Source organism: Notechis scutatus, chromosome 6 (genome assembly GCF_049901735.1).
Source record: "Notechis scutatus isolate UNSWTSFEM ecotype Mainland chromosome 6, rNotScu1.2, whole genome shotgun sequence".
NCBI lineage: Eukaryota > Metazoa > Chordata > Lepidosauria > Squamata > Elapidae > Notechis > Notechis scutatus.
In genome coordinates this window covers 80,379,191-80,390,898 of record NC_142014.1, presented here as the reverse complement: position 1 = coordinate 80,390,898, position 11,708 = coordinate 80,379,191, and the positions used below count along the sequence as shown (strand labels likewise).

Below are 11,708 nucleotides of genomic sequence, written 5' to 3'. Positions count from 1 at the left end.
AGGGGGTGGAGATGAATAGGTGTGACAGATAATTATTCATCTTCTAGATGGACGGACTTGTTAGTCGGCAGTGAGAGAGAAACTATTTACCGGGGATGCCGGCGCTCCTAATAAAGGAATCTTCAGAGGGTTTGTCGAGTTTGGGGAGCTGGGTCAGAACACTCCCTTCAAGTATTGTGCTGAATAACAAATACAGAGATAGCCCTTGCTTAATGACTGGTCACTTAGCAAATATTCAAAGTTATGATGGACTTCACCAGAGTTACTGACAACCCTGTTCTGGAGGGTCACTTCCCCCCTGGGATCACATGATCACGTTTTTGGTGCTTGGCAACCAACTCACATTTGTTTGCGGAGTCCTGCGGTCATGTGACCACACCATTTTTTCATGTATGTTTCCCGCAAAAAAAAAACCAACTCTGACCATTGTGATGCCCCAGGGTGGGATACAAAATAAACACAGTCACAAAAAAACAGGTGAAGCTCCTTTTATTCCTTCCCTTTGCTTCCAAGCTCCCAATATACTTGACTGGAGACAAAAAAAACCTCCCCCACAAGCAGTTACCAGAAGGAGGAAATGCTGTTTAAATTATAAAGAGTAAAAAAACAACACAAACCAGGCAAGATAAGGGCTGGAGGACGTCCACAGATAACAGAACACACGCTGGGAAGGACGCCAAACTCAGAGAGGAACCATAAACTAGAGATATTTCCATGCTTTGTTTCCAGCGCTCGCCAATACGCATGTCCATCCTCTTATCCAGTTGTCACAGCTGCAGCCCATGAAAAGGATCAAGGCCCTCTCCTCCAGCATAGACCACGTCTCTCCCTTATCCTCTCCTCCCTGCATGCTCTAGGATGGAGAGGGGATGGACTTCTGACTGCCCAGCCAGCCTCTGCCCTTCCCACAACCTCCAGAGCCACCCTTCCACCCCCTGTCGGCTGTTCCTCCTCTCCCTCCGAGTCTGTCTCCACCAGGGGCATGGCAGCCATTAAGTGAAATGGGTTTGCTTAACCGTCACTGCAAAAATGGTAATAAATTTGGCATGGTCATCTGGTGACCTACTTAATGATCACCACGATGTAAGACTGTAATTCCAGGCTCAATTATAGCCGTAAATGAAGGATTACCCATAATGCATCTTTGCAGTTCCATAAACCTATCCACCTTCCAGATTTAACTCTGTGTTTTCCAACCTTGGCAACTTTCAAGTGCCGTGGACTTCAACTCCCAGAATCCCCCAGACAGCATAACTGCTTCAGGAAGAAAATTAACTCCTACACCATTCCTGCCAGGTGGCAGTCTACCTTCTTCCTAAAAGGAAGAGAGTCATTATCTTTAAAAACACATTCTTGTCTCCTTCTCTAATCGCTCATCCATCAGGAATTCATTTCAACGCCTTAGCACAAATTTACGCCTATCGCTCACTTTGGAATCTCCATTTCCATAGTGTTGTGATGTTTCAGTTGAGTATTAATTACAAACTCTAGCCAGGAGTAATCATTACAAGAGATAACCTTCCCAGAGGAGCACACACAACCCCCAATCAAAGAGTATCAAGTTGAGAAGGGACATCATTGGAAGGTACCGATTGTTAGAGAAGTAAAAGGAAGGAATGTGAAGTGGGTTTGTTTGACCGAGGTTAAAATAGATACGTTGCTATAGCTAGTGAGCCTTAACAGACATTTTGCTGACAGCAGAATTAAAATGACCAGGCTGTAAAGATCTATTTATCTATATATAAAAAAAGATGGGATAGACGGAGATCATTTTTGTTGTATTTTAAGAGAAGTTGAGAAGTTATCAAAATGGTTTATATTTGTGAAGAAGGGAGAAGTCATTTTGTTACGACTTTCTGTTTTTTTGCCTGTACCGTAGTAGTCTTTCCAAAATTGATAAATACATAAATAAAAATATATTCTTATATTTTTCTTTCTTTAATACTTTTCTTTTTGGCACTAAATCTTTTTTTTTTCAGTTTCTATAGGTAGTCCTCAGTGGCGGATTTCAAACAGTTTTACCATCGGTTCGGTGGGCGTGGCTTGGTGGGCATGCTTTGCGTGCGTGCATGCACTTTGCCTGCGCGCGCACGCCAAACACACATTTTGCGCAGGCGCAGAGGCGTTCCAACTCACCTCCCGCAAGTCTGCATCTCTCCCGGTTGCTTCAGCAGCTGACGGGCGGCACTCTGCTGTGCCGCGCATAGCAGCTGCGCTTCAAATTCAGAGGATAAAGGTGGGTATGGCCCAACGGCCGAGTGGCGAGTTTTGGTCTCCGTTGCTCATCGCTGATACCGGCTCGGCAGAACCGGGCCGAACCTGTAGAATGCCACCACTGTTAGTCCTTGACTTACAGCCAGGGGTCGGATTCAACCAGTGTAACAACCGGTTTGGTGAGTGCGTACTTTGCGCGTGCACAGCGTTTTGCAACTCACCTTCTGCTGCAAGCTCTGTGTGTAAAACAGCTGACGTGCAACAATCCACTGTTCCACGCAAGGCAGCTGAGGTAGAAACCCTGGAAATAAAGCACAGCTGCGGCGGGCAAGTGGGCCCAACAGCTGATCATCAGAGCAAACCACTCGCAGTTGATCTTCAGAGATATTGGTTCAGCTCGACTGAGCTGAACTGGGCCGAACTGGTAGAATCCCACCCCTGCTTACAGCCATTCTTTTAGTAACAGTACAAAAATTACAACAGGGCCAAGAGAACAAAGTGACTTACGACCTGTTTCACGCTGACGACCGCTGGAGAATTCCCCACGATCACATGATCAAAATCTGGACGCCTGGCAACTGGCAAGTGTGCTTGTGACGGTTGCGGTGTCCCTGGGGTCTCGTGATCCCCTTTTTGTGACCTTCTGACAGACAAAGTCAACAGGGAAACTAGATTCACGTCGCAACCAGGTTACGAACACCTGTAACGATTCCCTTAGCAACTGTGGCAAAAAAGGTGGCAAAACGGGGGCAAAACTCACTTAACAACCATCCTGCATAGCAACAAAAGCGTTGGGCTCAATGGTGGATGACGTATGTTGAGGACTGTAATCGTTTTCATTTTTTTTTTTTTTGGTGATTGGCATTTTTAATTTTAAAAAATCATAAAATAAATGTAGGAAAAGGAGTGTTTGAAGGCCACGAGATGATTGTATGGCAGTGGTGGTATTCTGCCAGTTTGGCCCGGTTCTACCGAGCCGGTAGCGGCAATGCGTAGCAGAGACCGAACCAGTTCTCCAAAGTGTACATTTTGCAAAGTCCGTTCATGCATGCAAAGTACGCCCACCTAGCCACACCCAACGAACCGGTGGCAAAACTTTTGGAATCTCATCCCTGTTGTATGGCGTTGGCTTCATGAGAACATCAGGGTTAGAGTAGCATCCAGGCTTGTCATGCAACAAAAATTAAGATATCCTGACCTTTCCACCCATGCTTGAGGTTGCCATGGATTATGGGATCCCTCCCTACCTCATCAACCAGTCCAACAACCACCCATCTTCCTACCTTGTGGCAAGGTGGCATTCCAGAAGGTTCCCGAGTTTCCAAACCTGGGCCTGAAACCACAAGCAGGGTGGAGACTGGACTTGTGGTTCTTTTGCCTCCTACTAACAGACACCAGATTTTCCTGTCTCACCAGAGAGAAACCCAGAGTGTGCTTCTCTTAAGGAGAGAGAGAGACACACACACAACGTTGGGTGCAACACAACCGGCAAGATGTCCCACAAGTTCACCGAAGCCGAGATCGAGATCTTCAAGGACTCCTTCAGCCACTTTGACTTGGACGGCGACGGAGTCATCACCAAGAAGGAACTGGGCACCGTCATGCGGTCCCTCCAGGACATTCTTCAGGAGACCTTCACCGATGAGGAGGTGGAGGACATGCTGAAGGAGGCTGACCTGAATGACGACGGGAAGGTCACCTTTGAGGAGTTTGTGAAGATGTTGGCCAAGAAGGGGGCGTAGGTGAAGGAGGAAACCCCCCAGCTCTTTTCTTCTTGGTACGGTGAGGAAGCAGGGGAGACGTGGGGGGACAGCCAATGAGGATGTTTCTAGGGTGTATTGTGGTTTGGGCTAAACCTGGTTTCTTTGCTTCTCTCTTTCTGCTTTCTCTTTCCCTCTTCCTTTCTTCTGCATTCCGGACATACCGGAAATGGTGGACAGACTAAAAAATGAATTGAATAGAATAGATAATAGAATAGAATAGAATAGAATAGAATAGAATAGAATAGAATAGAATAGAATAGAATAGAATAGAATAGAATAGAATAAGGAAAGAATAGAGTAGAGTAGAGTAGAGTAGAGTAGAATAGAATAGAATAGAATAGAATAGAATAGAATAGAATAGAATAGAATAGGAAAGAAAGAAAGAAAGAAAGAAAGAAAGAAAGAAAGAAAGAAAGAAAGAAAGAAAGAAAGAAAGAAAGAAAGAAAGAAAGACGGGAGGGAAGGTGAAGATGGAAAGAAAGAAAGAAAGAAAGAAGAAAGAAAGAAAGAAAGAAAGAAAGAAAGAAAGAAAGAAAGAAAGAAAGAAAGAAAGAAAGAAAGAAAGAAAGAAAGAAAGAAAGAAAGAAAGAAAAGAAAGAGGATGGGAGGGAGAGAGAATAGAATAGAATAGAAATATGGATCAGAAGAGAAGAGAATGAAGTTTAGAATAGAATAAAATAAAATAAAATAAAATGTTTAGAATAGAATAAAATAGAATAGAATGAAGTTTAGAATAGAATAGAATAGAATAGAATAGAATAGAATAGAATAGGAAAGAAAGAAAGAAGAAAGAAAGAAAGAAAGAAAGAAGAAAGAAAGAAAGAAAGAAAGAAAGAAAGAAAGAAAGAAAGAAAGAAAGAAAGAAAGAAAGAAAGACGGGAGGGAAGGTGAAGATGCAAAGAAAGAAGAAAGAAAGAAAGAAAGAAAGAAAGAAAGAAAGAAAGAAAGAAAGAAAGAAAGAAAGAAAGAAAGAAAGAAAGAAAGAAAGAAAAGAAAGAGGATGGGAGGGAGAGAGAGAGAATAGAATAGAATAGAATTCGAATAGAAGCTGGAAGGGGAACCTTGGAGGCTTTCTCGTCCAACTCCCTGCTCAGGCAGGAAACCCAAATCCTCCAAACTTCTGAAGGATAGGCAGTCTTACTTTCTGGAAATCATTGTTCAGAACATTTTAGGATACAAGGACTCCTCGACTTACAACCACCATTGAGCCCCAAATTTTTGTTGCTAAGCAAGTTTTGATGGCTAAGTGAGTTTCGCCTCATTTTGGCACCTTTCTGGCCACCCTGGTGAAGCGAAGGTAACACGGTCATTAAGCGAATCTGTCTTCCTCCATTGACATTGCTGGTCGGAAGGTCGCAAAAAGGAGACCACATGAGCCCAGGGACGCTGCAACCGTCATAAATATGAGTCAGTTTGCCAAGTGGCTGGATTTTGACGATGTGACCCTGGTGGAATTCTGCAACGGTCGTAAGTGTGAAAAATGGATCCAGGAGTCATTTTTTCCAGTGTCGTTGTGACTTTGAACGGTCGCTAAATGAACCTTTGCAAGCCGAGGACTACCCATAGGGGGAAAATCCAACCGTTTCTCTGTGGAAACTTCAGTGTATTTTAATCCGTCCATTTGATCAGTTGCGGATACGAAGGAGCCAGATCTAAGGTTGCATGGAGACTTGAGAGTCACCATGAGTGGACAAACTAGGTTAGGATTGTCCACAGAGATAGGATTGGGGTTATATTATATTTTATTTTATTTTTCGGAATTTGGGGAGAATGTTTGAGAATTTTTGGTAGGATTTCACGCAGTGGTAGAATTCAAAATTTTTTACTACCCGTTCTGTGGGTGTGGCTTGGTGGATTATTTTCAATGATTATTTTCTTCCATTTTATATATGTGTGTGGGTGTGGGTGTGTGGGTGTGTGTATGGTATTCAGGTTTGTTCGGATATTTTCCCATCGTCATTATAGTTGTGCTTTTAAAGTTGTAGCAATGTTTCGGCAGAATCTCATCTGCCATCATCAGGCTTCTGTATTGTGTTATATATATATAAATAAGACGAACACAATACAGAAGCCTGATGATGGCAGATGAGATTCTGCTGAAACGTTGCTACAACTTTAAAAGCACAACTACAATGACGTGGGAAAATACCCGAACAAAGCTGAATACCATACATGGAAGTACCACGAAAACTTAAGAAAACATGTGCAAATGGACAGCAATATATGTATATGTATATACTGTATATATAAATATATATATTTGTATGGCATTAGCTTTTAGGGTATTTTCCCGTCATTGTAGTTGTGCTTTTAAAGTTGTAGCAACTTTCAGCAGAATCTCATCTGCCATCATCAGGCTTCTGTATACAAGCCTGATGATGGCAGATGAGATTCTGCTGAAACGTTGCTACAACTTTAAAAGAACAACTACAATGACGTGGGAAAATACCCGAACAAAGCCGAATGCCATACATGTAAGTACCCGCGAAAACTTAAGAAAACAAATATATATAATTTTATATATTTTACATACAAATATAATATAAACACACACACACACACACTTATATATAGTTTTTATATTCCTGTAAGCCATCTCGAGTTGCCATGTGCGAATAAGCGGCAATATAAATTTCCTAAATAAAGTCCATTAGGACAGAAATATTCCAATCCAGAAGACCTGGATTGGAGGGGAGGACGTTATATTTTTGTATCAAATTGTGTTCATCTCACCTCTAGTAAAGGAGGAATTTTCTGGGGGTACAGCATGAGTCACACACTTCTCAACAACAAAGCAAACAAACTCCTTTGTGAGCTGTTGCAGAGACCTGGTTACTTGTGGTTGAAAACATAATCAAACAAGTCGGGGCTTAAAAGAATGCACAACCCAACAATCAGCTGTATTGCTCTCTCTCTCTCTGTGTGTGTGTGTCTCTTTGTCTCTCACTGTCTCTCTCTGTCTCTTTGTCTGTCTGTCTGTCTGTCTGTCTGTCTGTCTGTCTCTCTCTCTCTCTCTCTCTCGTGTGTCTCTGTCTCTCTCTGTGTCTGTCTCTCTCTCTCTCTTTGTCTGTCTGTCTGTCTGTCTGTCTCTCTCTCTCTCTCTCTCTTTCTCGTGTGTCTCTGTCTCTCTCTGTCTTTGTCTCTCTCTCTCTCACACACACACACACGTGTTGAGTGGAGAGAGCAACTTTGGATGGCTTCAGTCCAAGAAGACCACCTGACCACCTCCTATTGCAACCTAATTTTTGGCTCACCCAGAGTGGTGCTGATGGAGCCACACAGGTAGGGTTTACTCCAGGTGTTCCATAGTCTCCCCTACATCTTTGTTGTGATGTGGTTTTCCCTGTGAACCTGTAAGACTAGCCCCAGAACACGTACACGAAAGCTCCCAGAGTAAATCCTATTTGTGCGACCTAGGATGTTGTATTGCTGCTCGTTTGTGGGATAGTGTCAGGATAATCGCAGAGTTGGAAAGGACCTTGAAGGTCTTCTAGACCAACCCCCTGCTAAGGCAGGAAACCCTCTATTTCAGACAAATGGCTGTCCGATCTCTTCTTGAAAACTTCCAGTGTTGGAGCATTCACAACTTCTGGTGGCAAGCAGTTCCACTGATTAATTGTTCTAGCAGTCAGGATATTTCTCTTTAATTCCAAGTTGCTTCTCTCCTTGAATAGTTTCCACCCGTTGCTTCTTGTCCTGCTTTCAAGGTGCTTTGGAGAATAATTTGACCCCCTTCTTCTTTGGGGCAGCCCCTCAAATATTGGAAGACTGCTATCATGTCACCCCGGGGGGTGGAATTCAGCCGGTTTGGACCGGTTCGAGTGAACCGGTAGTTACAGCGATCAGTTGGCCCCGTCCCTGTGCAAGTCTGTCCTATATCTCCATGTTTTGCAGCCCCGCTGATTCGTGCGGCGCAATGGATTGCCCCGCCTCAACAAAAAAATTATGGGCTGTCCCCTGACACCACTGGACGAAATCGCCAGGATCCGCTGCCTCAGCAGAGTTGAGGAAAATCCTCAGGGATGATTCACATCCCCGGTCAGCACTTTTTCACTCTCCTACTATCGGGCAGGAGATACAGAAGCAGAGCCAGCTGAAGAAATAGGCTGGAAAAATAGCTTTTATCCATGGGCTGTCAGACTTCTGAATGCAACATAAACACCACAATTAGGTTTAATACGATAGACTTGCGGAGCCAGCACCAAGGAGGAGCATTTTGTGGTTTGTGGGCAGCCGGTGAAGTCGGAAGTGGAATCGGACAGTGGGGAAGAACGGAGACCAGTCAGGGAGTCTGGAGAGGACTCGGATGAGGGTCCTGGGTCTGATGCAGAGATGGGGCCAGGACCATCTGGGAGTTGTGTGCTGCCTTCAGAGCCTTCAGTGTCTGGTAGCAGCAAGGAAGAGGAACAAGAGGAGCCTGTTCCCAGTGCGCGTGTGCGCAGAGCTGCTAGAAGGCAAGAGCAGTTGAAACAAAAGGGGCAACTCAGGAGTAAGGCTGGGAGGTGACTGCCCCTCCCGTAAGGGATAAAAGTCAGGCCATGATGATGAAACCTTTGCAGGAAGCAAAGCCGTTCGATCGGTTCAGACTCATTCTTGAAGCTCTTTGTACTTCGGTTGGTTTTTTTCCTAGTTGATTTGACACTTCTGTTTTTGGCGGCACTTCACAGAACTGAAAGGTGGGTGCTTATCTCGGGGGACTGTTTGAGATTAATTCCGGCTGGGAATGAAAACCATTCCCAACATTGCAATAAAATAAGACTAGTTTTTAAAATAAGTGTGAGCATGATTACGGTTTAGGAAGCCTTGGTCAGAACAGCGCATTTAAATTTCATTGTACACATGTTGTGCATGGACAATAAATGTTTGATTGATTGATTGATTTTATTCACCGGGGCTGCAGCAGAAGGTAAGTTTTAGAGCTGAAGATGGACGGTTTTCAAATGCTGTGTGCACACTCAAGTGAACCGGTTGTTACACCACGTTGAATCCCACCACTGATGTCACCCCTACTCCTTCTTTTCACTAGAAAAGACACTAACTCCATGATGGTGAACCTATGGCATGCGGGTGGCACACAGAGCCATTTGTGTGGGCCCGTGAGCCCCAGCCAAACTTACCTGCACTGCGCATGCGTGCGCCTCCCAGCTCATTTTGGGCCCGTTTGAGGCTGTTTTCGCCCTCTCAGAGGCTCGAGGGAAGCCTCTGCAGCCTTGGGAGGCTGAAAAATGGGCCTTCCGGAAATATTGGAAGTGCCGAAATGGGCCCATTTTTCAGCCTCCCAAGGCTGCAGAGGCTTCGCTTGAGCCTCCGGGAGGGCGAAAAGGGCCTCAAATGGGCCAAAAATCAGCTGGGAGGCGCGCGCATGTGCCGTGCAGGTAACGAGGTGGGGCGGGATGTTGCGCATGCATGCGCAGAGGGGACAGAGCACATTGCATTGTGGGTGCTGGCACGTGGGTGGGTCCTTTCAGCAGACCACCACAAAAAGGTTCGCCATCACTGCACTAGCTGAATAGTTACTAACTGCCCAACTGCGGCGATTCACTTAACAACAGGGGCAAGGAAGGTCATAAAGCAGGGCAAAATTCATTCAACACATGTCTTGCTTAGCGACAGAAATGTTGGGCTCAGCTGCGGTCATAATTCGAGGCCAGCTGTATTTTTCCAAAACAAAGTGGCTGGGAGTTTCCTGCCAGTGCTTGTGTTACAGCTTGTTCTCTTTGTTTCTCCGCAGAGTCGCCGAGAACTGGATTGAGAGCAAGCCATGGCTTGTCGCTTCAAGGGATTTTCCACCGCCAAAGATCAGCTCTGCCTCCACCTGCGCTTTTGTCCCAAAACCCAGAGATTCTTCCTCAGGTTCAAAAACTGGATTTGCAAGCCGAGAACAGGAGAAAAACCTTTATATGCGACTCTTGGTAACAAAACAGGATTTGCACTCCAGAGAAACCTTTGCAAACGTCCCTGCTTACCTTTGTTTGGGGAGCATCTTCTGCAAGCCTCGGGCGTGAAATAAACGTCTGCTTTTTCTCTTGCATGGAACTCCGAAAAAGGTTTTGCTTTTTTTAAATTGAAAACCAGCTGAACAGGAGGAATAGAATAGAGTAGTATATGGAATGGGGAGTAGAGTAGAGTAGAGTAGAGTAGAGTAGAGTAGAGTAGAATAGAATAGAATAGAATAGAATAGAATAGAATAGAATAGAATAGAATAGAATAGAATAGAATAGAATAGAATAGAATAGAATAGAATATAGAATATAGAATATAGAATATAGAATATAGAATAGAATAGAATATAGAATAGAAAAATATAGAATAGAATATAGAATAGAATAGAGTATAGAATAGAATAGAATAGAATAGAATAGAACAGAACAGAATAGAATATATAATATAATATAGAATATAGAATAGAAAGAATATAGAATAGAGTATAGAATAGAATATAGAATAGAATAGAATAGAATATAGAACAGAATAGAATATAGAACAGAATAGAATATAGAATAGAATAGAGTCTAGAATAGAATATAGAATAGAATAGAATAGAATAGAATAGAATAGAATAGAATAGAATAGAATAGGAGTATAGAATAGAATATAGAATAGAATAGAATATAGAACAGAATAGAATATAGAATAGAATAGAATAGAATAGAATAGAATATAGAACAGAATAGAATATAGAATAGAATAGAATATAGAGTATAGAATAGAATATAGAATAGAGTATAGAATAGAGTATAGAATAGAGTATAGAATAGAATATAGAATAGAGTATAGAATAGAGTATAGAATAGAATATAGAATAGAGTATAGAATAGCGTATAGAATAGAATATAGAATAGAGTATAGAATAGAATATAGAATAGAGTATAGAATAGAGTATAGAATAGAATATAGAATAGAGCAATGATCCCCAACCTTTTTGACGCCGCGGCCCAGTACCGGCATCAGCTGGGCGCCGCCATCTTTTTGATGAAAACGTGCTTCCGGTGAGCTTTCTACCAGGAAAAGTTCACCGGAAGCACTTTTTCATGAAAAAGATGGCGGCGCCAGCAAGCCGCGCCCGGTAGGAGTTGTTCCACGGACCGGTACCGGTCCACGGACCGGTGGTTGGGGACCCCTGGAATAGAGTATAGAATAGAGTATAGAATAGAATATAGAATAGAGTATAGAATAGAATATAGAATAGAGTATAGAATAGAGTATAGAATAGAATATAGAATAGAGTATAGAATAGAGTATAGAATAGAGTATAGAATAGAGTATAGAATAGAGTATAGAATAGAGTATAGAATAGAATAGACTCTGGGAGGGAGAAAATGGCCTCCACAGGTTCTGGAGACCCTCTGGAAGCTGGAAACAGGCCCATTTCCGGCCTTCCCGAACTTCTAGGAGCCCCGTTTTTCACCCTCCCTGAGCCTCCGCGCACGCCCTGCACTTACCTGGGATCCAAAACGGGCCACATGGGGACTCCCGGGAGGGGAGGGGGGCGGGGGGGGCAGGGCAGGGCCAGCCAGTCATGGGAACTAACGGTTTGGCAAACCTGAGGTAAAATTAACAGCCGGTTCACTCGAACCGGTGCGAACCAGTAGCAGGCCGCCCCCTGCACCTGCCCACACACGCGCGCACACACACACATACACACAGAGAGCAGCGGAGTCTTTCATTGGCTTGTCTAAGCAGGTTGTGCAAAAACAACCTGCGTATACATCGAAGCTGTGGAGAAATGTT

The 11,708-nt window shown here is 43.7% G+C and overlaps 1 protein-coding gene across 1 annotated transcript; it reads left to right on the top strand.

The window, feature by feature from the left end:
* The first annotated feature begins 3,577 nt into the window (after positions 1-3,577).
* Positions 3,578-10,018, top strand: LOC113430912 (uncharacterized). Its single transcript, XM_087968935.1, has 2 exons — positions 3,578-3,991; positions 9,711-10,018. Exon 1 carries the CDS (start codon positions 3,708-3,710, stop codon positions 3,954-3,956), a length of 249 nt encoding a protein of 82 aa, XP_087825061.1. The 5' UTR covers positions 3,578-3,707; the 3' UTR covers positions 3,957-3,991; positions 9,711-10,018.
* Positions 10,019-11,708: the final 1,690 nt, after the last annotated feature.

Coding starts and splice junctions, on each gene's coding strand:
- LOC113430912 (XM_087968935.1), top strand. CDS start 3,708: ATGTCCCACAAGTTCACCGAAGCCGAGATCGAGATCTTCAAGGACTCC.